This window comes from Manacus candei, unplaced genomic scaffold, assembly GCF_025592945.1.
Source record: "Manacus candei isolate 608988 ecotype Guabito, Panama unplaced genomic scaffold, ASM2559294v1 h1tg000041l, whole genome shotgun sequence".
Lineage (NCBI taxonomy): Eukaryota > Metazoa > Chordata > Aves > Passeriformes > Pipridae > Manacus > Manacus candei.
The window spans coordinates 3,217,420-3,244,576 of NW_026138089.1; the positions used below are offsets into that span (position 1 = coordinate 3,217,420).

The 27,157-nt window shown below is 40.5% G+C and overlaps 1 protein-coding gene across 9 annotated transcripts; it reads left to right on the top strand.

The window, feature by feature from the left end:
• The first annotated feature begins 123 nt into the window (after positions 1–123).
• Positions 124–26,920, top strand: KLHL15 (kelch like family member 15). Of its 9 annotated transcripts, none has more exons than XM_051795090.1 (5): positions 124–410; positions 649–733; positions 958–2,836; positions 13,126–13,837; positions 21,448–26,920. In XM_051795090.1, the coding sequence occupies exons 4-5, from the start codon at positions 13,133–13,135 to the stop codon at positions 22,555–22,557; spliced, it is 1,815 nt and encodes a 604-aa protein (XP_051651050.1). In that variant the 5' UTR covers positions 124–410; positions 649–733; positions 958–2,836; positions 13,126–13,132; the 3' UTR covers positions 22,558–26,920. The 9 variants fall into 9 exon arrangements, with proteins under 9 accessions (XP_051651050.1, XP_051651045.1, XP_051651046.1 ...); XM_051795085.1 differs by having other exon boundaries at positions 1,021–2,836; XM_051795086.1 differs by having other exon boundaries at positions 124–317.
• The last annotated feature ends 237 nt before the right edge of the window (positions 26,921–27,157 follow it).

Sequence of the window (27,157 nt, forward strand, 5' to 3'; positions counted from 1 at the left end):
CCTGGGAAAGGTCCCCGCGGCCGCCCTCGCGCCGGGTGATGCAACCGGGGCCTGCGGCGGGGGCCTGCGCCGCGTGCGGCGGCGCGCGGGGCAGGGAGCGCGCGTGCGCGAGCGGCGGGTAACGGGGGCGCGCGCTTGGGGGGGACCTGCGGCGCGGCCCCGGGAGCGCGCGGCGGGCACGCGCAGCTCGGCCTCGGCTGCCACCGGGAGCGTGCGGGGACCGACATCCCGGGAGAGCCGCGACAGAGCGCCGGGAGCCTGCGAGACGGGAGCGCCTGCCGGCACAGCCCGGCTGGGACCCCGTGCTGGTGCAGCGCGTACGTGAAACAGCACCGTGCGCTCGGGACGGGACCCGGTCCGGCGACAGACGCGCCGGAGGCGGGAAGTTCGCCCGGGGTTTGCGGTCTGCTGTGCGTGTACGCCGGTAGCGCGGGGTTATTCGAGTGTCGGGGGGGTGCGATGCAGAAAGGCACGGGGGGGGAGAACTGAGACACGGTGCTTGCGTGTACGAAATGAGTGTCGGTGTCTGATCGGCTGATCTGCCTCAACAGTGACATGTCACATCCGTGTGTTAGTAATCTCTGCTGCCCATCAGCCTGATAATGGTTTTTGAATTTCAGCCCTTTTTCTTGTTGCTCTCTTTTATAGGCTGGGCACTTATTATTTGGGAGACCACTTGGATATGAGACTGTGCCCCAAGATACGAGCAGCCTGAATGTTTTGTATGAAACAGGTAAAAAAATCACACGTGCTGTGTTCAGAGTTGAGTGTGACATAAATGCTTTAAAAACTGAATGAATAAAATCCCCAATGCAGTGATGAGAGCCAGTTTAGAGGTTCAGCGGAGATTAAAGGCCAAATTCCCTACTCTTCCCTGTGGGAAATTGAATTGACTTCTTCATGGGAACTTCTTTAAGGCATAGAAGATGTGGCTAATAGTATTTTCTCTGTGATCAGGGATACAGGTTTCAGTGCCAGTAACCAGTTATGTCAAATATGTGTGCATTGTGCCAACAACAGGAGCTTTGTCTGCTGGAAACATGTTGGTTCTCAGACTTTGCCCGGGCAACTGCTTGTGTGAAAAAAAACCCAGGTTTGGAGCAGACAACCACGTGATTGAAATGCGATGATGGAAATCTGTGTGAAACTGGTGTGCCTGGTTTAACAGTGCTGGTAACCTCCCACTTCTGTAAATACTACTATTGCCGTCCTTTCCTGGAACAAGAGTTCGGAGTGAGTTCTGCTGGATAGACGCAGAGAACACATTGCCGGTGTTCTTGTTCTGAATAAATGATTAGGAACACTTAAGAAGCCTTACAGCATCTGTAATGGTGTTGGCAGAGACAAAATGTATATTTGTCTTGCAACCCAATCATGTTGCACGTTGGTCTGGAATATCAATTTTCATATCTAATCTTTCCTCAGGCCACATTGTGTTTTCAATTTTGTATAAAATATCTCACTTCTGGGAAAAACAAGATACACGAAGTGTAGTGGGAACATGATGCAATACTTGGTTGTAGTTGCCTCGATGTCCAGGCATGTATAATCACTCTTTTATGAAAATGAACTGAAAACACTAGACTCTGTACTTACTTAGCTGTTTAAATTATGCAGTAATGCAGTGCAGTGTAAAATTATGGAAACAGCTTTTGTCACATTTGCATCAGCCTTTAGAAAGGATTTAATCTTTGCCAAACACCCTGTCAGGAATATGAAAAAAAGTACACAAACTGTTGCTTCTATTTTAACAGTACGATTGCACATTTTACATATTCTGAGGTAGTCTTGTTCCTTTAATTCACTTATTTAGAGATATTTGTAATATAAAGAAAACCCAGAAAAGTCTCAAGACTGCAAATGTCTAATTACTGTAGAACAGCAGAATGGTTTGGGTTGGAAGGGACCTTAAAGATCATCTAGTTCCAATCCCCCTGCCATGGGCAGGAACAGCTTCCACTAGACCAGGTTGCTCAGAGCCCCATCCAACCTGGTCTTCAACACTGGGGCATCCACAGCTTTTCTGGGCAACCTGTTCCAGTGCCTCACCACCCTCACAGTAAAAAATTTCTTCTTAATATCCAATCTAAACCTACCCTCTTTCAGTTTAAAGCCATTCCCCCTTGTCCTGTCACTACATCCCCTTGTGAAAAGGCCCTTTCCCAGCCTTCTTATGGGCCTCCTTTAGGCAGTGGAAACTGCTATAAGGTTTCCCCAGAGCCTTCTCTTCTTCAGGCTGAACAACCCCAACTAAAGTAGGTAAGAACATTTCTAGGAGTTGATATTATGTCAATATATGTCCATTGTACCTATATGTATTAATTAAATAAAGTCTAAAATTATTCAAATTGAATGGTAACTAGTGTATTAATATAACTCAAAAACCTATGCCCAGAATTTTATTCATTGCAATAGTCTCATTTTAGCCAGTGGTAACTACTTAGTAAATGCCTAAATCAGAGGGGTCAGTCCAAATCTCTATGTAAATTAATATTAGCTAAGGTAATGTTGATACCAGTGGTCATTGTCAGAGGCCTAAATTTAATTTTATTCAGGAGACTAGAATTGAGGCATTATTAACATATTTTGATTTTTCATTAGAAGCAAATTGTCCAGTGTGAAAGAGAAGGGGACTTTTTTTGTGCTTTTAAATGTTGAGATGTTTTAAATGTCAAAGCTATTGTGTTTTGGTTTGTTGGTGGTTTTTTTTTTGGTTTTTGGTTTTTTTTTTGTGGCTAGGTTTGAGGTCCTCTTCTGTGGCAGTGTGTAGGAGAGACCTGAAGATCATCTTATGCTTCAGCTTGCCACAAACAGCAGACAGCAAAATGACAGTCAGGTAAAACCTAAACAGTCTTGGTTAGCTTTTTCCACCTTCACTGACATATGAAGGTCAAAAGTCTGAGGAGGGCAGGATGCATTAAGTTTTGGTTGTATCATTTCTGTGTATGAGAAACTTAGTTTCTACTCCAGTTTCATTTTGTTGAAGCATTAGATAGGGGTGAGTACAGGTACATGCTTGGTGCAGCAGGAGACATATCCTGTGAGAATGGGAATGTCTTTCCTTTAGACTTAGGTATAGTAGGAACAGTTGCTGCTTTGGCAGTCAGTCTGTTAAGGGCACTTGTTTCACCCCAAGTGCAGGAGTAACAGGTGGAGATGGGGCAAATTTACTGCATGAGTAAGTGGGTGACATGGGATAGTAAGAAGTTTACCAAGTAGAGAGAGGTCAGGCCATTGGGATGAAGGACTGAATGGGAGCAGGTTGATTGTAGTGAGAGGGAGCAGTGGAAGGGCAGTTGAACAGTGGAAATAGCAGTGTGAAGTCTTTTGTGAAGCACTGCATGGTATAGCTGGTTCATTGTGTGAAGCTGTGAAAGACGTTCAGCTTGGGGGTGGCAGCTATAGAGAAGGTACACTCTTGTTTTATAGATCAAGAATGGGGAGGGGGTGGTAATGAGAGACTGAAAATAGGCTGTGAAGGGAATGGAAACAGCAATAAACAGGGAGAGGATGGCAGCGAGTGGCTTGCTATTTAAAGTGAGTGCCACAGAAGGTGACAAGGAGGTACGTAGAAGGTAGTGAATGGTTTGGGGCTGGCACTGGCAAATGCAAGGACCACGTAGTTCAGTTCACCTCTTACAATGAAGTCAGAGTTTTCCAGGCAAAGGTAAGACAGCAAGAGCAAAGGGGGTGATGTTTGTGCCAAGGCAAAGCCTTGCTAATCCATCCCGTGCAGGGCTGCGGTTCCACTCGAGCTGTGAGCAGGTGTTTCGGCTCAGGGGCTGCTCTGCTGAGCGCCTGTGGCGGACGGCCCGACCCCACGGGCTCCGGTAACCCGGTTTCCAGAGCGGCCGGCAAGGCAGGCTGTGGCTAGCAGGGAGCTGGGATCATCCCGCAGCACCTGCGGCTGGCCGCTGTCCGGGAGGAGCTCAGCCAGCGCCGAGCAAGGGATGCTGCTGCCGGGGGCAGCTGCCCGAGAAACCCGAGAGCTGCGACAGTCTCGGTGAAAGGGACCTGGACTGGAGGCGGAGGGGTGGGAGAGAAGAGCGCAGCCCCGACCCTCCCAACGCGGACGCGTGTGGATGCGCGTCCTTACGGGCCGGACGCGGGTGATGCTGCTCCGTGCCGCTCTCCCCGGCCATGCGCAGCCCCCGCTGGGCTCCGGTGAGGGTCTCCCCTCCTCGGGGCATGCCGGAGCTCCGGCGTCCGGCAGGCCCTGCACGGGGCAGGGCGGGGGCTGGCGAGGGTGCCGGCGGTGCCCGGTGTCGGTGCCGGCCGCGGTCGCGCCCCCCGCCCCAGGTGCGGCGGAAGTGACGGGCGGCGCGGCGCTGCCGGCGGAACATGGCGGCCGCGGCCGTGCGGGGCAGCGCGGAAGGTAAACAAGCGTGAGGGCAGCGGGGACCGCGGGGCAGAGCCCGGGCCGCGCTGCGAGCGCCGGTGGCCCGGCGTGGGGCGGCTCCCACCTCCCCCCGAGCGCGGCCCGCCGGGAGGAGGGAGCCCAGGATCCCCCCTTCCTCCGCCTCCTCCTCCTCCCGGCTTCGCCTCAGCCATTGCCCCTCTCCGCAGCCCCCCGGCGCCTCCCTCCGCCGCCCCCGGCTGTATGGTACGCGGAGCCAGGGCCCCTCTCCGCCGCGCCAGCGGGAGGAGCCGCGTCCTCAGCGTCGCCGCTGCCGAGAGGTGGGTGAAGGATCCGGCGGGTCCTCCTTGGGCGGCCCGGCCGCCCTCCCGGCCGTCAGGGACCCCCGGCCCCGGGCTTGGGGGGGCGGCCGGATGCCCGCGGGCGGCAGGCGGGGGGCAGGTGGGCTGTGGGGGGGGGGTCGGGCACGGCCGCACCGAGAGCTGCCGGGTCCGGGGCGTTCGCAGCCCCCGCCGGGCGCCCCGGGCAGCTGCGGCCGCGCGGCGCCGACTCCGGGCCCGCCTGCCCCGCTCGCTCGGGGGCTCGGCCTGCGAGCTCCGCTCCCTGTCTGCGAGCACACGGGCTGAAGTGGGTCATCTGAGTTCCTGCCCCCAAAATGGCCATTTCTCCTTGATCGCGAAAAAATGTGTCTCTGATCTGAGCGAGCAGGGCTACCCAGGATTGGTACTGGCGCTTTGACCTATTTGGTAAATACTGAAATGTCACTTAAAAAATTAAAGTTCTTGGGTTTTTGTTGTTTGGGGCTTCTCCCCACTCCTTCAAAAGAAGAATAGGGGAACCATAAAGCTATTAGTGGATAAAAGGACAAAACTACTGAAGTTCTGGCTTCCCATGGACTTCTTTGTTATGTGTACTCGTCCTTAAGATGATAACCCAGCTCCAGAGGGTCACCAATGGTGACCACCATTGCCCCAGCTCACATTCAGATCCCCTGAGCATACCACCATGCACCAACATAATTCCTGTCTTTTCCCTCCCAACACCTAGCAAATGTGTTTAATTTCTACCACATGCTCTATAAACTCTCTCACTAACACTCATCTCCTTTCACTTTCCTTAATTATACCCTGTGGCTGGTTTGAATCTACACGTGTTGATTTGCCTTTCAGCAAGCAAAGCAGAACAGATAACCATTGAGCTCACACTGGAGACATCAGACCTTTTTCATTCATCTAGCTGTCAATTTGAGGGATATGTGTAGAAATTAAATATGAGATTTTTGTCTTTCTGAAAAATGTGGTTGGCGTTTGGCAGTGAGGTCAAAAGATGTGTGTCTTGAACAAAGGGCACAATTAATCTCATTTTCTGAGAAGGTGCTAACTTAATTAGCAATAAAGATACAGATAATAACAAAAAGACAAATGTAAGGGATAGTTCAGCAATCTTAATTTAGATTAAAAATGTTTTTACTGCTATAGTTTAAATATTACTTGTAGCTCATTACCTTATTGTGCTAAAAATTTTATGTCGTAAGTCAAAAAAAGATAGGATTAGATTTTTTATTACTAAGAAATACTTAACCTGCCATTTTTGTATATAAAATACATCATGATTTCCTTGATAAGTATCTACAATGAGAAAATCAGTCTTTATTAATATGTTTTTCTTACATTTGAAAAAATTAATCATTTTCTAAGCCACAAATATTATATATGTATATATATAAAAGAGTGTTTTAACTCGGGATAGTGCAGTCCTGTCCACTTAGAGGACAGTGGCAAATCCACAGTTTTCAACGCTACCACCATTGAACTTTTAGGTATTAGTAATACAAGTTTTCCCAGTTAAACACAATTCTCATTTACAAGGAGATATCAAATATTTTACACTGAGGCCCCTGTTCTGGTATCAGTAAATGTAATTGGAAGAGCACTGAGCTGAACTGGCTCTGTGTCTGGGAGCAGGTTTTTCTGTGCAGGTGTAGTGATGCAATAACCTTTTAGCCAGATGGTTTAAGCTGTCTTGGTGTCTGTGAGGTGCAGTTACAGCATCTGCATAATGAACTAATTCAAGGGGAAGCTCATGTACATCTCACTGATGCTAACTCATGAGACAGGCTGGGTTTAGATTCGCTTAGGTGAAGTTAAACTGGTCAAGTAACAACAGCTGATGCGTTTGTCTGAAATGCTTATCAAGCATGTGCTTTCATCAGAATCCTTTTGATAGTCATCCTAAAGCTTGATCTAGGGGCTGAGCTGGGAAGCATATCTTATTCTCTGATGGCTAGTCTTCAAAATAGGGAGTTTCTAACATACTGGTCTTCATCTAAATTGAACACGTGAAAACTGTACTTTTCAACAGTATTTTAAAACAAAATGGTTTTGATTTTTTTGTGTGTGTGCTTATAGCACATGGGTCATTTCTTCTGTGCAGAAAGGCTAAATCGGGTTATAACATATCTATATGATATATATGTATATATATAACTTAGACATACCTGGTTTTAGGAACAGAGAGTAACATCAGCTGAGAAACTATGAATGTGAGAGCACCACCACATCTGCCTGAGTTACGTTTCTCAAAAAGAAAATGGAACAAAGCACTCTCTCCAGTACTGTACTCCATTTAGAATGAAGAATAGCCATGCTGAGCTGAGACACTGAAGCCATACTGAGTTTTAGTAGGTCTGGTTGTGCCTAGTTCTGATAATGCTTCTGGCATAACCATAATGGCCTCAGAGACCACTGGTGTTATAAAGTGGCACTGCTGCTGTGAACTGGTGCAGGTGGCTCAGATTGTAAGAGGAGCTCTCATGGTCAGGTGTGTGCTCCTAAGAAATCGAGTGAGGGCAGCTTTCAGGAGTAGCCGAGTTTTAATTTCTGGAGTTCCGGCAGAGTGGTTTCTCTGACTGTCAGTGGTTCAACTCCCAACTTCTTGCTTCCAAAGTAGTCCAGTGCTTTTGGAATTCCCAAGACGGATTGGGTGAAGTCGTCAGCATGAACATACTGATGTGTTTAAGATAAATTGTTTCCTGAACTTAGAATATTAATTAGAAAGGATTTTAGATAAAATACAGGGAAACGGGATGGGTTTCTTTGTTCCCTACATTTGCAATTGTTGTAGCAGTGGAAAGTTTCGATATCCATTGATTATTGATCTATCCCATTTTTACATCACTCTTTCTTTTGCTGTTAGTGGGGAATTATGATGCAAAATGGTGGTTTGGACAAGGTTTAATGGTTTTATTGCATTTGTAGTGTAGTGCTCTGCATTCCAAGGCCCAGCCTTCAGCCATGTGTGCAGTTGTGAATGTTTCTTGTGCATGCAAATGCCTGTTGTGTTGTATTTTCACAAATATGCATAGCATTTGACTAGGAGAAAAATCTTATTTGTGCAGAAAAGTGTTTTAACAAAATTAGGGTCAAATAGTTCTGCTCTAAGCAGTCTTTGCTCTGCACCTCACCAAATAAAAACGTTTAATGGCTTTAAAATTTGCATTTTAATGCTTGCGTTTGATGGATGGAAGGAAGGGGATAGATGGAACAGATTAATGGATTTTAAGCTCTATTTCAGTATTTTGTGCAACCAAAGCATGGTTTTGTATGTCTGGTGAAATATTTTGTGGTTTAACTCATAGATAGTAGTGATTTATTATGTGAAAATTCGTTGTGCAGCTGTGTTCATGTGAGTGATTTCTCAGGAGATCTGTGGGGTAGGTAGAATGAACAAGTACTTCATAATCAATAAACAAAGGAACTTGCTGATTCTGTCTCAGCATCTCAAATGAGTTAAGGAACAACAGTAAAGGAAAGCAGAAATCTGCCTTTGAGCTGGTGTGGTAGACTTGCTATTGTCAATACTTTGCTAGAACAATACATTTCTGTCCCTAGAAAGTGCATATAAGCTTTCATATTGCATGAAGGCATTTATTTAAGGGGCGCTTTTTAGGAAATGCTGCTTTTGGATAGATTTTAAATCTAAGAGGGCATGAGTCAAGAGCAGGTATTCCATAACTTCCTTCTCGGTAGCCAGTGCATTTAGACTCCATTTCTTCTGCTTGTGACTAAGAGCTGCAGACGCACTGAGGAAAGAAGGTTCTCCTTGTTTAGCAAGAAAAAGCAGTCTGGAACAGGGTTTTCAGACTTTTATTACAGCTGCAGAATAAAGATGAGAAATCAGTGTTCCAAATAAGTGGTTTTACAGTCCCGGCACAGGAGACTCTAATGCATTATGTGCTAAAAGAGGAAGAAATGTCAGGAACAGCTAATAAGGTTAAATGTGCTTCTCTTTTGGCTTTTCAGCAGAGTCTTTACTTCCTGTGCTGCATTGCCCCGATCAGCTCTGTGTGCACAGAACAATGCCCAACGTCAGTGTAGGTTGCCCACCCCCAGTATTGTTTATACATTAGAATTTTTTTGTTCCAGTTTCATACAGACCACTGTAGGCTGCACGTCTGCCTTAGGATTGCGTGTGCTGCTGTGATTCGCATGAGTGAAGAAAATCCAAGTGAATTTTGCATTTTTATCGAAAGCATGAAAAAAAAAAATTCGTTATGTATTGTCCTCTGGGAAATAAGCTGCAGTATTTGAATAGTGCATAGAATTACATCCAAGATTGCGAGTGTGTGTGTGGGAGGATTGGCATAGCTATGCTTTAGAAAAATTACTTCATTTGAGAGTGTTTTATATTGCTTTTTTTAATATTTGAGCTACTGTGTTGCTATTTGCTTTTGATGGAGGATATTAGCTTTAGAAATGAAGATTTTTACCCGTTGAGCGTAATATGCATTTAACTGTCTAGTTTCCCAGTTTTTGTACTATTTTAACCCTCTTCTGTATTTACACTGGCCAATGCATTTTTTTGTTTTAAAGAAAAATTTATCCGCTGATATTGTCTATGACTTCATGCCAAAACAAGGGTATTTTCTCCTTTTATTTAATGCAGAAAGACAAGCAGTCCTTTGCTTTTCAGTCACAGAATTCTGAAGCTTCTTTAGACAGTGTAGGGAGAACTCTTACTGGTTTTGTGTCTACTTAAATAATCCATTAAATGCTGTCTCAGGTTTGGGAGGAAAAATATTTTGATGTTGAAAACTGTAGATTTACTAGGAATGAAATGAGCAGGGATGTGAGAAGAAGGATTAAGTGACTTAAACCCCCACACTTTTAAAACATTTAGAAATAATAATTTGAAAGTGTGTATGCCTTTGTTACCATTGTTACCATTTGTGGCTGACTTAGAGTTTGAAATATCTTATGGAATAGCCAGTTTTAGGGAGGTGTAAAAATTGGAACCTTTAAAGATGTCCCCTAAATGCAGGTGGTTTTTATTTTTTAATATTTCAGTGATTCCTGCCACCGTATTTTTTGTTAGATTTAAAATTTGAAGGATAGTAGCTTATATATGATTTTTTTTTTTTGGCTTATGTGAATGTGTCTCTTTAATCAGAATTAGAAGGACGGTCACAAAAAAATTGGTCACCCAATTACAGACTAGTTGAGGTTATAAGTGACCTCTGGAGGCCATTGGTCCATTTGCAAGGCCACCTGGAGGCAGTTGCCCAAGACTCTATGCTGGTTGTTTGGGTGGTGTTTGGTTGGTTTTGTAGAGGTTTTTTTGTTGTTTTTGTTTAGAGTATTATTCGTTTCGATCCTTTAAAGGAACACTGGAGGTGCTCCTCTGGATTTGGTGCATCTGTCATCTGTCTCTGCTTAACTTCACTTGCCAACTTTTCCTTTTTGCTTCTTTGCGGGTGATGAAAGAAGCTTTTTCTTTTAGGGCTATCCTATGTAAAAGTTAATTTCTCTCCTTTTATTTGTGGAGTGTCTGTAATGTGATTATCTTTCTCAAGGTAAGGGCAAAGATCCCAGTGTGTGTTTGGAGGTTGCTGGTTTTTCCACGTTGTTCAGGTACACAGTAATGCATGTATTGTTTTGAAGAAATCCCTTCCGTGAGATTGCTGTCTGCATAAGCCTGTGTGATGTTAGATCTCATTGTTTTCAGATTAATCTATGTTTCTTCAGTCACCTGAAAAATATTGCTTCATTTCTGACTCTTTTTTCCATCCAATATATTGTTGTGTTATTCTGTTCACATTCTCACATTTGCAAAGTCCAACTGTCCCATCACATTTTTAACACCAGTCGTGGAACTGAAGCTGAGCCAAGTCTTAGTGGATCTCCTAAAGAAATGTAACTTACACAGTTGTACTGTCTGAGAATCCTGGTAACCTTTGAAACTTGGCTGATTTCAGACAGAATTGAGAGTTGTTTCAAGTTGCTGTATGTTTTATGAAAATGAATGGCCATTTAAAGGCAAATGATCATTAAATCTCAAACAGGAAAGACTGAGGTATGAGCTCAGTTATTATTAAACACCAGAGAACTGGGGATGGGGAGGGGAGGAGTTACAAGTGCTCCAGTGAAAGAAGAAAAAAAAAAGCTAATATTAGTGTTACCTTTTTTATTTGCTATCAGAAATCCAATTAGAAAGCAAAATCTTGTAAAGTCAGGCTTTATGCTTCCTGTTCAGTTGGTTGCTTCTTTTTGAGGTGGTAAGTTACTAAAGTAGTTCTGTCCTCATATGCCTTTGTGTAAGAATTGACAACAATTAAGAAGAATATTTGATGGTAATTTTTCTTTCTGGTATTTAATGTTGAGGAATAAGAGACTCACAATATGTAGCTCCAGAGCAGTTTGCATGTTCTCTCTGTCTTCAGTGACATTGAGGGGAATGAGCTGTCATGGATACTGGTGAGAAAGCAATTGGATTGTCATCTTTGTTCTTTTGCTCCTGCTCTTACTTTCAGGAATTTGAATTTTGTCATAAGGCCATAGTTGTAATGAACACTCCCAGCATTGACTTTATTGTGCACAGACCCCATCATCAGGCTTCAACAGTGTGGGAGCGGTGCTAATTCCGTGAGGTGTGGCTACAAACACCCACTCACCATTTCAGTTTTGCATAGACAAAGAGTATCTCCAAAGAGTTCTGTTTTCCAGGATGTGTGCTGATGAATGAAGGAGATGATTATCCATTAATGGAGTCTAATAAAATGCATTCCAGTTAAATGGCAGCAGGCAGAATGTGGTGCTTGAGGAAGTGGGAGTAAGTGGTAACTGCTCTCTGAAGTTGTGAAACAAGGGCCACCCTAGAGTTACTTCTGGGTCCACATACTTGTGTGAAGTTTTATGACCTTGAAAATCTGCAGGTTTTTTAATGTGTTGATATTATTCAGCCGTTCGTGTGGGTTACCAGTAGCAAAACATGATTAGCTTTAATTTCAATAGGAAATTCAGAGTCAAATGCACAAATATCTGAGAGAATGTTGCAGTGTAATTAAAGGTGGGATAAAGTGGAACAAGAGTAGTTGAACCAATTCTACTAGCAAATTAATGCCAGACAGGGAAGTTGTTGCTCTTTTTCTTTGTTCCTGCCCAAGTATGTGTCCTGCTCTCTGCATCGGGTTGGTTCTTGGGTCAAAGCCCCACAGTGTCAGAAATCAGATCACTGGGAAGCAGAAAGTTCTCTGATCTTGAGGTTTCGTGCATGCTGGGGGGAGCAGGAAGGGGTGGTTGTGTTTGTGTCCCATGTCTTTTTCAGGTCTGTCCCTCTCTGCTCTTGGTTTATTTTCTGTCAGGTTTGAGTGGAATTTGCTTTCTAGAGAAGTCAAATGAGCCCCAGAAGTGGCTCAAAGTAGGCAGCAGGAGCTCAGACCCCAGAATGAGGACAGAGTAGGGGAATGGAATGTGCTGTTGTCCTTTGACTTTGATAAATCATTAGATTGGTTCAAGCTGCCTTGTGCAACTTCACCCTGCCTAAACCCAAGGAAGTTGGGCAAGATTTTGAGAAATTTGTGGATTTTGAATAGTTTTGGTTGTTTGTTTGGGGTTTTTTTGTTGAATATTTATCTTCCTTAACTTTAACAGGGTGGGATCCTGGTACTCTTTGTTTTCTTTTTGGTTTATTTACAGTTTGATTATAGCTTGCACGTAAGTAACTGTATCTGCAAATGTTCAAATACTTAATGAACAATTCAGCTTCACTAAACCCAGTATACAGAATATTATTTATTGTGACCTATTCTTGTCAGTGATTCTTATTGTGTTAGTATTTTGCACTTTATAAATCTCATGACCTAATATTAATCACTGTAGTAAGAAATGGGGGGGAACGTGGTGGGAGTTTGTTGTTACAGGAGAAGTGAAATACACAATCTTAAATGGTATCTCTGAAAACGTTTGGTTGTGTCAAGTGAATTGACATATAGTTTTAAACCTAATAAATTTTTATTTTTTTTAATTATACCATGTACAGATCTACTGGAACTTGTTAAGGAAGTTTAGCTTCCTTTCTGAAACCTTTTGATATTCAAGAGTGGGTGTTTTATTGCTCCCCTGAGATAAATTCTTTAGAAAGATTGAGGGGGGTAGAGGGAAAAAAACATGACAACCTTTTCAGTTCATTATCTGACCATGAATTAACTTGAAGTGAGAAATTGTTTTGGCAGTATTGCATAGTTATTTTTGTTGATTACCCTGTCTGTAAAATGAGAATATTTTGCAGGGGGGAAATATTTAAAGTTGATATTTTGTTTCCTAAGTTGATTTTTCAGCTGGACAGAAAACAAAAAGGATGGTGAAGACTTTTAAGTCTTAATAAAAGCAATCTCAGTTAGGATTTATCTGGTCAGGAACGGCTTGTAATATGTTATTAGAAATTACAATTTATTTTCATTTTTATTTATTTATTTTTTCTTCCCCCCCCAGGTGATTCATGGCAGGGGACGTGGAAGGGTTTAGCTCCTCCATCCATGACACCAGTGTCTCTGCAGGATTCAGAGCACTGTATGAGGAGGGATTGCTTCTTGATGTCACACTTGTCATTGAAGACCACCAATTTCAGGCCCATAAAGCTCTGCTTGCCACCCAGAGTGATTACTTCAGGATTATGTTCACAGCTGACATGCGAGAACGAGATCAGGACAAAATCCATTTGAAAGGTCTGACAGCTACAGGCTTCAGTCATGTTCTCCAATTCATGTACTATGGAACTATTGAACTGAGTATGAACACTGTTCATGAAATCCTTCAGGCTGCCATGTATGTCCAGCTTATAGAGGTGGTAAAGTTTTGCTGCTCTTTTCTCTTAGCTAAAATCTGCTTAGAAAACTGTGCAGAAATTATGAGACTTCTGGATGATTTTGGTGTAAACATCGAAGGAGTCAGGGAAAAACTGGATTCCTTTCTGCTAGAGAATTTTGTGCCACTCATGTCCAGACCTGACTTCCTTTCATATCTGAGCTTTGAGAAGCTCATGTCTTACTTGGATAATGATCATCTGAGCAGGTTTCCAGAGATAGAGCTGTATGAAGCTGTTCAGGCCTGGCTGCGCCATGATAGAAGACGCTGGAGGCATACGGACACCATCATTCAGAACATCAGGTTTTGTTTGATGACACCATCCAGTGTTTTTGAGAAGGTTGGTGCATTTGAAAAGCAATAGGCAGGATTCATCATTTAGCTAGGGCAGCATGCCATTAAATAGGTAAGATTCCCCAACCTATTAGGAGGGACAAAATTATAGCATTTATTTTCTAATAAACCCATAGAAGGCAAACAACTACAAGTATTGTCTTTTGGTTATTAGACAAGAGCACATACAGTGACTGGAGAACAGGTGGGTTTGCAATACATGTTTATAAGGGGCTTTATATGAAAAAGACATTTTAAAATAAGGTCACTTGTATCTGGTTTGTTTTCAAATGTTCTTACTGTTGTCCGCAAGTTGCTTCTTGCTTTAGAGCTGCACACAGTATGTAGGGTATATGTCATGATAATTGTTATCAATATAATCAAAAAATAGTGACAGTAGATCTTACATGGTTTAAGTACAGGAGGTTTTTTATTTGCAAATGACAACTAGCATCTGCTCTTAAGTCTGCAGCCTTTTTGTTGTTGTATCTTCGGTGGTTGTGCTGTTACACAGCAGTTGGAAGTAAGCCCTGATCCTGCAGAGTTACACACACACTTGTTTCTATACAAGGCACATAATCAATCAAAAATTATTTACAGTATGAAATGTAATGATTTACTTTAAATATCAGAGGAATTTTTGTAATAGTTGATCTAAAGTTCAACTGATCACTGTGTGTAGTAAGAGGTTAAAACCAAACTTGCTTTTTCTACTCTTCTGTTGAAGAACAGACAGAAAAGTTGTTTTCTAGTTCTTTAGGCTCTGAACATTTGTCAACAGTAGAGGATTACTTTGTAAGCAACTCTGTCACAGACCAGTAACAGTGTTCAGTTTAGCAATTACACTGTTAATTTTGTGTGATGAGATACAACTTTAACTTCTACTAATTCACTGTGAAGTGAAAAGTACAGGAGTTAAGACCTTGTGGTTTTTTTGTACTTCTTATAAATTAATTTCCCATATATTTTTACTTTGGTATCTAGTGAACATACAGATAAGGTTGTGTTGGTTTTGGTGGTTTTAAGGGCTACTGGGCCATTCGAGCAGTAATTCTTGTATGTATTCCTATTTGAAATTGTCAAAACTGTTAACTACTTCAGACCAGTGGGTTTCTATATTTTGGATTTTTTCTGTGTGTGTGAATTGAATAGAGGATGTAATAATACATAAAATATATTTATGATATTATATTAGACTATAGACATGAACAAAATAAATACCTAGGCATATTTTAGAACAGTACTGCAATGTTTATATAGGGTTAAAACATTTCCAACTAGTAAGAGCTGAACTCTGCAGGATACTGTGTAGTGTCTTGTTTTTAATAACACTTTTACCTTATTACTACATCATTTAATCCCTTCTAAGTAAAACTGATAGAATTCACAAAATATGCTTTTAAGGTTAATCTAATAGGGCAAGACTTGTTTGAGTCTGCTTCAGCTCTATGAGATTTGCGGATACAAGCTCAAGCATCGAGCTGTCCTCAGTTAAATTTCTCTAAGTGCAAGTCTATGTTAGTCTTCAGTGTTACATGTAGGTATAACTTCTGGAGCTGGTTTTGGCATCAGTGGTGTAAATCCTTCATACAGTGCTTCTCATATTTTTGTCTTGACAGCTTCCAAATGGCCCAATAGGTACAACTTCAGGAGAGAAGTCGCTGTAAAAGCTTCATCTGTGAATACCCTTTCTGTTAATTTGTATGTGGGAGCTCACTCTTGAAAAGGCAACGCAGAAAGAATCGTGTCTTGCAGAATATACCACCTAAGGAGTCTTTCTGCTGTGCCTTTTGCAACTGGACATGCCTGTCCCATATTGGCCTTTTTAGCCGCCAGCACGCTTGTAACAAACGTGGGTAGAGCCTTTCCCAGATCTTCGTTTGCAAAGCCCAGCCATGGTGATGTGGGAGCAGAGAGAAGCCAGTGTAGGTTATGGAGTGGGACAACTCAGCACAGGGAAGCACAGCTAATTATGTCATTTGTTGCTGCAACTAGGAATGCATTTGTGTTTTACCCTGGCTAGAGAGCATTGAGTTATCCAGCATGACAAGTGACAAAGGACAACTGCAGTTGGAGCCAACATCAGAATATAGAACACTTTTTTTTTTTAAATAAGAGAGCATGGCTATTCACTGTTCTGGCAGTAACCCAGGGAGAACCTCTTTCTTCTCTGTGTAGAAGGGGGAAGATATTGGTAAAACTGTGTTTTTTGGAGATCTACAGACAGAATTGAGCCTTGTCCTGAAGCCAGCACATACTAAACGTCTGCATGAATGTACCAAATACAGTCTGAGGTTGACTCTTCCAGTTCAGCAAACTCTGTATTTGCTATACACTGGCTGGCTTGTCGTATGTACTCTTACATAATCTTTGTGATACACATTTCTCAGATGCCTGTCCTTGTAGTATATAAATAGCTTATATGACTTAACTTTGCAAGTCATGGTAAAGATACTTTTGACCTCTTAAGCCATTATGTTTCGTACATCATTTTTTTGGGGAAGATGTACAGTGTGGGTGGGATGGCTTGTCCTTTCAGAAATGAAATGAGTGACTCCAGGTTAATACCTTGAGGCTGATGTGCATTTAGAGTGCACAAGGGAAGGTACAGCCCCTGTGCTTACTGCAAACTGGAAGAACGGATGCTGAGGTATGAATAGATACTGCTTTTGTTGCTCAGCCCTTAAAATACATGCTGATGTACGAGGGAAAATGGGAAGATAAATGAATTAAGGATTTGGGGAATAGTTAGAAACGAAAAGCAAAGTGTATGAGGAGAAGTACAAGTTTTGCTCTTGACGTTGTGTTTACCTTTTTTTGAGACCCATCCATGGCTCTATAAGTCTTGAGGAAGTTTGGAGATAGAAGTTAGAGGGCATTTCACCTGCCTCACTGAGTTAATCTCTGTGTTACTGGAGGCGACTGTGTCATGATTTCCCTTCATGTACTGTTTAAGCTCCATTTAGTTGCTGTGTACTACTCAGATTGAAATGTTGTTTCTAAACTTTAAAATCCAAAGGGCTTTTTTAATGTCCAGTGTGCAGGGTTTGTTATGACTAGCCCATGCTGATTTATAAATTGCCAGTATAAATTAGAAACTTACTAATCACTGCATTTTACTATAGTGGTAGGATGAATAGCACATTATTTTTGAGTATCTCTGCCCTGTGCCTAGAAAAGAGTAACTTTTGAGAAGATATCATTGTAATTTTATGTTATTGTGACTTTACCTTTCATAAAAGAATTTAATTTACTTTTTTTTTTTACATTTACCTCCATGTCTAGTAATGCATATGTATCTACTTCTGCAACTTGGTTTGCTGAAGCAACTTTGTTTGCTGAAGCTTAGAATAAGAAGTGTTTAGTGGATGAGGTTAGTGGGCCCCTGTTATCTTTAATAGGTGCTGCACTTGGTATTTTTGTCTCTCAGGGTTATTGCTCAGTTGGATAGGTTTGCTAGCAGTATTTATTTTGTACTGAACTTCTTAATTGTGGCATATAGATTGACTCCATTCTGATTTGAAAAATTAGATTTGAGTTAGACTTCAGCTTGACTTTGATAATTTCATTGGCCAGTTTCTGAAAAGGAACAGCCAAATAATCATTTTGAGAGCATTGTCCTTGCTCCACAGAGGCTGTGTCATCTTGTCTTTTTATGGTTAGGCTGAAAAACAGTAAGTGATTTGTAGCACATGCAGAATAGCCCTTCAGAGTCCTATACTGGTACCAGTCGGTTCTCATACTGGCTTATAGTTGTGCTTAAAATATGGCCAGAGATAAGTAGATCTGAAAATAATAAGGATCTGAGTTAGCAGAGTGGATGGATCTTTAGTTTGGATTCAGCTTAATCTTTAGTAAAATAACTTTTTTTTTTGCAAATAAAAGGAAGAATTTGCTCTCTAGAAGTCTGATACAGAGGCCATCATTATTCACTGAAAAGCTGTGGTGTAGCTGTTGTACTCCTGGTAGTTGAGTTTGAGTTGCATCACTTACACGTTCAGAATTGACAGTTTTAGAAAACTTAAGCACAATAAGTTATAAGCTCTGAAGTAGTTCTCTGCTTACGTGGCTAGAGATGATAGAGTCACATTATGAGCCACCTAGATTTTTGCTATTGACTGCTTGGGGGGGTGAGTAGAGGGGTGGATGTTTTTAATTATGTTTTAAATTATTTTTGCATCTTTTTTTAAATGGAGTGATACATTGGATTTTGTTTATGCTGTTCCCTGTCTGTGTAGCTGAAAGTCTGACTGTGAACCACAGTAACTGGTAGATATGCAATGAGATAGTTCTCATTCTCCATCTCTGGAGATCTTGAGGGAGCTCTTACCAGTAAGGCTGTGTCCTGGCAGAACCTCTGTAAGATTTTCTTCAGAAAATTAAAGAGAAAGAATTGGAAATAATGTAAAAAAAAAAAATCACATGAGCAAAACCTGAACACTTGGATTAAATTCCTTTTTTTTACAGTAAGACTGGGATTGGTAAGGAAGTCCAGCTAAACTGCCTTTAAGACCCTTCAGCAAGATAACAACAGGTTTTCTTTAAACTTTGAAAATGCTATGAAGCATTTAGTACTTTTATGAATTCGGAGTTGATGATGGACTCTTTAAGAATGCACATTTGTTTTACTTTGGGGTTCATAATGGTTAGTGTACATTTCCATCTGTTTTGCAGACACTTGCGAGTGTTCTGCTTGAGTATGTTGGTAATTAGGGGCACAGTCCTTCTAGAGCTTCTCCATTTGAACTTATCAGGAGAATTGGTCTGCTTAGATATTTGTTGGTCAGCTAAAAGCAGTGATATTTTTCCTCAACAGCCAAGTTTAGGAATGCTCCAGCTACCTTCTCTTACCAGAATTTAGGTGACCGGTCACTCTTGTTCTGTGGGATTTTTTTTCTGCCTATTGTACAACTTGCTAGTGCTTGTGCATTTTCGTGTTCAGCTCTCCAAACTTGTGTTTGTAGAAGCTTCCCCACAAACTTTAGTCAGAGAGGGGTTATAATAACTGGGAGTTGCATTTACTTCTTTATATCTTTTTGGTTTAAAGTAAGAGGTTGAGGCTTTGCTTTGGTGTTAGTGCCTTTGTCAAGATGAGCAGTAGTAAACTTCTGCTACTGATTCCCTGGTCTTGAGATTCTGTCTCTGGAATTAGAGATACTCCTTGTTTCCTTTTGCATGCTCTCATGGGGTGAGATTTGTGCTAAGTGAAGGAGTAGAGTGGTGAGGATATATGAGGCTTATTTTAATTCCAGTCTCTGGCTGGCATTTCGATTTCTAGATCTAACGACAGAGTTGTAAATGTTGAGGGGGAAAGAAAAGCATTTTCCATTTCTACCAGGCTTTGCTGGAATTCTTCATGTTGTAAGCATGTTGATCCTGATGTCTTTCACAATCATCCAAGAAAACTTGAACTGCATAGAGGTGGAACAAAGATAATTTATATTTTTATTTAATTCCAAAGATGATGGCTCTAGTTTGGGAATGCTTGAAGTAGTCCTACTGTTCTAGAATTTGAACGTTCGTTTTAAGGATAAAGTTACCCACCCACTATTCTTTGTTATTTTAACTTCCTTTTTCATTTTTTGTAACCTTTAAGGCTTTCTATATGTTATGTGGTGTGGTTCTCCCTGCCAGCATATTTTCTGTAATTTATGTTCACTCTTTTTAGTCAGGCAGGGTATGTGGTTTATTCTAACAAATGCAGCACAAGCAGATCTGTCTTTGTATGACATATTCTTTATTTGCAATAAGAAAATAGATCTTATTCCCACAAGAGTTGGACTTACTGTGGATATTTCATAAGCACTATGCCTGAGTAAACCTTTTTGCTCTGGTAAAAACAATAGAAAGAAGCTGGATGTTGCTGCAAGAATAATATATACATCCGCATGTGACTGTCCTCTTTTTCCAGACAGAGATAAGTTGAACTTGTCAAAATTAAGTGGGGGAAAGAAAAAGTGTAAATAAAAACACCAAATCACTGTAACTCTTGAGCTATACATTGCTTTACAGTAGTAGGTTAGTATTCAGGGGTTTTTTGAAATCTGGTGTGTAGAACTATCTCAATATCTGTGCAAAGTATGCCAAATAATAACAGTTCCAAAGATTTTTTGAAAAGATGCTTATCTGAATGTGTTAATTGTTATACAAGGAAGAGAAATTATTAATAGAAAGCTAACAAAACTTCAATAGTACATATTTATGGAACAAGCAACTACTGTATTCACAAGGTATAAAGGACATTAATTTCCAAATTGCTTTCCATATACATCGAAATTCATACCACCCCTGAGGTAAGGGGTGGTACAGACTTTTGTTCCTTGGGACGGGGAATAGGAGATGAGGTAACAGATACTCAAAAATGTTAGCTTCTGGTGTTACCTTGTGGTCACTTGAAATTTCAGAGTGACCTCACATTTCTTCAGAGCATTGCTTCTCATTTTGGAGCTGGTGGGAGCTAAAGGCATTTAGACTGTTTGCAAAGCAATCCAGTTTTATGTGAAAGAAACTGGAACCTTGGATCAAAGCTGATCGAGGATTTGTGGATTTGGCAATATCCAGCAGGTTTTTACTTGTTTTAGAAGTGTGATTCAGAAAGCTGTGTTAGACCAGATTGTACAGGAAGAGGGAAGCCTCTGAAGAGAATCCCACGGTGAGCTGAGGAATGCTTGGAGCTAGATGAGTTAAAACGTTCAGGACAGGGATGTGTTTTGGAATGGTTTCAGGACCAACCTGAGGAACTTAAGTTGCCTTAGATAGTAGGAAGGGTCCTGAAAAGGTAAATTCTTGTCATCTTCTCCCTCACCCACAACTCCAATAAAACTGAGCAGGGATAGCTCTTCTAACTGAGGTGTCACTTCACGGTGTGCTAATTCAAAGGTTGTAACTCTCACCTGGGAAGTGGAAGTTCAAACCTACCTCCACCATTTGTCAAAGAAATGCACAACCAAAGGATTATAGATGGAGATGTTTCCCTCTTGTGTTAAAGGCATTTGTTAACATGTGGAGACTCAGAGAGGGGAAACCATAAGGGGTAGCCATCATGATGAGTGGTTGGTGCAAGCACATGTTCTGAAGGAAGGAGGTTGGGTACCTTCCCTTCTCTTCCCCTTCCCTTCCCCGCCCCAATTAAATAGCTCTGTGAGCAGAGCTTAGCATTTGGCAATAACTGCTTAGGCTTGGCTGTGAGATTTCAGAAAAAATAGACCAGAGTAAACCTTGGTAAACACAGAGTGGGTGTGTAGAGTATCTTTCAAACTCAGGAAAATAGTGTATTTTTAACTAAGGTGCTTCATGGATAAAGCAGAAGAGTAACAGAGGCTTTTTGGGGGGAAAAGAATGATTTTTAGACTCGGGGATTTCAGTTGTGCCTAATTCCAGCATAAATTTTGCATGTGATTATTCTGCTGAAATTGTTAGTCACTGCTGTTAGTCACTAAATTGCCTTCTGGATTTTTGGTAACAATACACTAGTTCAAGCCTTCTTGCACAAATGCTATTGCTCTCAAGAGTGCCTGAATGAAACAAAGTAAAATAATCTAATGATACATAGTCATTTAGATTTTCTGGATTGTTTCTCTTGGTCAGAATCTTAATATCTTTTAAATGTATTCATAGGTAAAAACATCAGAATTTTATCGATACTCCCGGCAGCTGCGACATGAGGTTGACCAAGCCATGAATTACTTTCATAGCGTTCACCAGCAGCCTTTGATGGAAATGAAATCGAACAAAATTCGTTCTGCCAAACCCCAGACTGCAGTATTTAGAGGAATGATAGGACACAGTATGGTAAACAGTAAAATTCTTCTCTTGCACAAACCAAGGGTCTGGTGGGAACTAGAGGGTCCTCAAGTACCTTTACGACCAGACTGCCTTGCCATTGTAAATAACTTTGTGTTCTTACTAGGTGGGGAAGAACTGGGGCCAGATGGTGAGTTTCATGCTTCATCCAAAGTGTTTAGATATGACCCAAGACAGAACACTTGGTTACGAATGGCAGACATGTCTGTGCCACGCTCTGAGTTTGCTGTTGGAGTTATTGGGAGGTATGTTTATGCAGTGGCTGGGAGAACCAGGGATGAAACGTTTTACTCCACTGAACGGTACGATATTACTGAAGATAAGTGGGAATTTGTGGATCCCTATCCAGTCAATAAGTACGGACATGAAGGGACTGTGCTTGGTAACAAGTTGTATATCACTGGTGGAATTACATCATCTTCAACTTCTAAGCAAGTGTGTGTGTTTGATCCCAGTAAAGAAGGGACAGTAGAGCAGCGAACAAGGAGAACTCAAGTGGTCACTAACTGTTGGGAGAACAAATGCAAAATGAACTATGCAAGATGCTTTCACAAAATGATTTCTTATAATGGTAAGCTTTATGTCTTTGGTGGTGTCTGTGTGATCCTGAGGGCCTCCTTTGAATCTCAAGGATGTCCTTCTACAGAGGTGTATGACCCCGATACGGATCAATGGACTATATTGGCTTCTATGCCAATTGGTAGGAGCGGTCATGGTGTAGCTGTTTTGGACAAACAGATAATGGTTCTTGGAGGCCTTTGTTACAACGGTCATTACAGTGATTCAATTCTCACCTTTGATCCAGAGGAAAACAAATGGAAAGAGGATGAATATCCAAGGATGCCATGCAAGCTGGATGGCTTACAAGTCTGCAGCCTGCACTTCCCTGAGTATGTTTTGGAGCATGTTAGACGTTGCAGCTAAAACTGAGTGAACAACCCAGTGAAAGACAAAAAGCTATACCTAATTTGTTAAAAAAATACAAACCAATTAAATTCCTTCAGAGACATTTTCCTTGTGTGTAAGAACAAATGCTAAATGCTCAAGAGAAACAGGATGTACAGGGAGTGTACTTACCAAGTTTATTAGAAAAGCCAATAGTTAGTCTGACCTTGTAAAAGCTTTGTTGTTTTGGGTTTTTTTTAACATAACTGTAAGTACAAAAAAAATAAATTTTTGAGTGTGCTTGGGTTTTTTGTAATATTTTATGTCCGTAATATTTTCTCTTTTTTTTTTTAATGGCCATTATGCCATTATGCTTTTGAATTAAGTTGAGTTTGACAGAATATTTGTGAAAGGCAGAGAAGAAAGACTTGATTAGCAGTTTTTTGAGCATCAAAATAAACCTCATCATCTGTACTAGGGTACAGCTAGATCTAAGATAACAAAACCAAACCCTTTCTGTGTTTTATGTTGTTTTTTAGATGCTTTTCCCATTAACTGCAAAGAATTCTTAAATCTACTAGGTGTTTTGGTTTTCCCTTATTTACTTTGGAGAAGAATTTTAACCCCTTTGCATGACCTTTTTCCTGGTTTTGTATAGTGGTACCAGTAAGTCTGCCAAACTGCAAATTACACATTTTCTACTGAATTGAAAACAAAGCATTTTTATATTCAAAACACTGTTTCTATGCTGCCTTCTATTGTCTGCGTTGTGTTTGTTGGTGAGTAAAAAAAGTATATATACATGTGCATACACTGTAAAAACTGTATATAAATGCATCTTTTTATTTGCAGTTACAATATTATATTTTAACTAGTGCACAGATTCAGCCATATCTGTTGAATTTAAGGTATTCTTTAATAAGCTAAATAATTCAAAGTTCTTAAGTAACCAGAGGCCTCATTTGGTATCAAAGTATCTTATCTTTAGTATATACTGATTGATTCAGTAACTTTAAACTCTTTATATTGTTCCTACATAATGAACTGTTGATTATTTGTTATTTTATAAATTATTTTTTAAAAAGTAAATTCATCTTACCTGAATTTCTTTTCAATTTCAATGTGCTGCCCAGTTTTCTTTTTTCATGAAAATGGAAAATATCAATAAGCAAATGCTCAGCACTGCTGTGACCCACAGTTATTTTTGGAACTGGATACTGGATATACTACAGTTTATTCTCAGTACTTTGCTTGTACTCACATTTCAGTATGAGTACTTGTATTGAAGTGGTGTAATCTTTTCATTATTATTATTTTAATTATTAACTGTTAAGAACTACTGTGTTTTGAAAATGTGGGGTTAGGTGATTGGATGGTTGATGTAATTTCTGTTTCTTTTGTAAAAAAACCTACACAACTATGGCTACTGACCTCAGAGTGCCTGAAACGAGATGTGTGGTCCTAGAGGGCTTTGAATAACTCCATTGAGTTTAACTTACAGATATAACTGACAGTAGATTGGTAAGAATTATCTACCAAGACATAAATAATAACAGTAATTGCATTTTGATTATCTTTATGGATGTGAAATAAGCCACTTCTAGAACCTAAAGGAGAAGTTGAAGGCTCACAGTTCAGATGCTGAAACAGGCAGCTGCATATTCTGTAAAATCTTATGCTGCTGTGTTTCACTTCAAGCAATAGACTTTACTTTATATGCGGCAATGCAAAACCACTTTATTCAGCATCTTCCAGTCAGAAATCACTGTAGAAAAGGAATGTACAGTACTCAGGGAGTTCAAAAGAATGCACTTACAAAGGGACCAAAATCACCCTAAATTTTCTATGTTAAAAATAACACCTATTGTCTAAATGAAGTTTGAAATAATAGGAGTTAAAACAACTTGTAAAAAGTCCTCATATTGTGTTTTGATATTTTTGTAGTAATTATGTTCTGGGTTGAAATGTGAGTATTTGGAGCTATATGGCAAGTCAGCATATTTTTTGGTTTTTTTTCATTATTAGAAATGATTTATTGATCAAGTATTTTCTTTTCATATGTTTTAAAATAAAGAGGTAATGCATGCCATCATAGCTATAGTGATAAGCTATTTACATCAGAAGTGACTGGACCAAATACTGATATTCAGCCTTCTGATGCAGGCTAGTTTGCAGTTAAATTTGTCTTTTTTAATAAGAATTCAGTTGACTGAATTAGAAACCTAATTTACTTTCTTGATAGCTTAAGTTAAAGCTGGTGTGGCTTACACTAAAACCTCAGTTTCACTACATCACCCTGTGTGGGTACAGAGAGAGACTGACTCCAGTAGGTGCTGGCTCTGTGCTGACTGTACATAGTTCATGGAATATTGAGGCACAAGAGAAAAAACAAGGAGTTTTAAATTTTTTTTTTTCATTATTCTGTTTTCCACCAGCTCATTTCTCAGTAAGTTAATGGGGCAGCAAAAACTAATCCTGCCTGAGAAGGCTTTCATGGGCACGTTCTGTATAGTACAGAGTACTTCACTTTTATCTGGGGCCAGTGTGGGGAATGAACATGATTCTGGATATCTGGTGTTCAGGATTCAAATGTCTTAAAGAGACATGGCCAAGACTTTATTAAAACTAATAGTAAAGATGGGGGCGTCTTAAGTTACGTTCTGGATTTGAGCACCTTCCGAGGTTCTGTGTACAGGGCACCAGCCTCTAAAGTCACTGCTGAGTACACTTGAAGAACCAGATTGTTTTTGGTGCTCTGCTTTTAAGTTTGTATCTATCTTCAGGTACCCAGTTCTGAAAGTTCTTGTTCAGGGTTGTAATAGTAATTGTTCTGTGAATTTTTAATTGAACTGTTGGTTTCGGCTTCCTTGAAAGCTGTGTCTCCATTGAGAAGCTGGCTGCTACCTTTCCAGCATTAGGAATGATTGGAATTTGCTTGGGTTTAGAATGTGTGGGGGTATGTGAGAGTGTTTTGTCAATTTACATTTCTACCATACTTTCACTGTTTCAGACATTAAATATAAAATTAACTCTACTTTCTCTTTTATGTTGCAATGGAACTTTTGAGGCAGTTATTTTTGTTACTTTATAAATCAGAGGGATTCTTTATTTTAATTGAGTTTGCTTTTGTTATTTAGCACCAGATAATTTAGTGTTTAAATAGAAACAAAACTAAACTGGGTAATAAGAATTGCCTATTACTATGAAATTTTGAGCATTATGATCAGATTAAGATGAGTTTTAAATAAAACACTTAAATGCCTCTCATTTGTCAAGGAAAAGGTAAGTTTCAGTCTTTGATTATTAAGTTTGGGGAGGTTCTCTTTCTATTCCCACCCCAACCATAACTGGAATACCAGCAAACCTAATGTCACCCACATATTTAAAATTCAATGCATGACCTGCTTTGAAAAGAAAGTGTACTTGCCTCTTGCCTTTTTTTTTAAAAAGTGGACATAGTGAGTTACAATATAGGGTGGTGGATTTTTTTTCACATCTATAGAAAAAATATATCAGCTTCATTTCTTAGTTTAGCAACCAACTCCAGCAGGAAAGTTTCTTTTCAGATGAAGTAATGTACAATAAGCACAGTGCTCCTGTAGAGGGACCAGACACTGCCAGTTCCCATTTCACATGCTACTGTGCCTATTTTTAGGGGACAGGGTTTTTTTAAAGTACTGCATAAGGAAAAAAATCATTTATTTTCCCCCCACAAAATGTTGGTGGTTTCATAGTGGGAAGTATTAGGTGGCAAAAAACTTCTGAAGTTTTTTTCCCCGTGAATTCGGCTGGAGGAAGGCAATACTTGGTTTTACAAAGGCCCTGCTGTTTCAGAAAGCACTGCTGGCAAGTGGCAGCATATGAGCTACCTGGCAACCTGCTTTTATGTTACTTCCTTTTGAAAAGTGTGGATGTCCTACTTTCTGCAGTATGATAGCAGTCCTGTTAGAATTAGATCCAAGGGTTTGACTTGAATATTTCCCTGGTTTCTGAGGTTTGCAGCCATTTTTTCTTGAGGCCCTCCTGCCTTAGAAACCCAAGTGCTGCATTTCCTCTTGCTGATAAGATGGTAACTGCTTGTGTTAGGGATGAAGTGTCACTCAACACTCAGGAAGCAAAGATAAAATTCATGAGGTACAAATTCAAATTATTTAAAAAAAAACCCCCACATTGCTTAACTCATTATGTCCATTCTGTAGCAAAAGAAGGGTAAGCATTATGGGGAGATGCTAACAGTTCTTTAAACTTCAAGCTTGTGTCAGCCTGTATATGATAAAGTCTTTCTAAAAAAGAGTACATTTGTAGAGGTATTTTGCCTTTTTGATGTATTTTTCCTTAAAAAAAAAAAAAGAGTGACTTGGACCCCAGATTCTTTTAACACTTAAATGTGTACTTCGCATATGTGAATTAGTCCAGTATAAAGAAAACAGAGAACTGTAAGGTACTTAAAACATAGAAGCACATGTGTTACTAAGCCTGTGCTTAAGTGTTTATAGGATTTGGGACATCAAAGAAAACACCCCTACTGCTCTTCTCCTGTTTATAAAAATATAGCTGGTGAAGTTACTTGAACAAGCATCTGTCACTCATGGCTGAGCTCACTGAAGGAGAGCAGGAAAGAACATAACTGGAAAGCACG

Coding starts and splice junctions, on each gene's coding strand:
- KLHL15 (XM_051795090.1), top strand. CDS start 13,133: ATGGCAGGGGACGTGGAAGGGTTTAGCTCCTCCATCCATGACACCAGT. Junction 13,838..21,447: donor CATCCAGTGTTTTTGAGAAG/GTTGGTGCATTT, acceptor ATGTATTCATAG/GTAAAAACATCAGAATTTTA.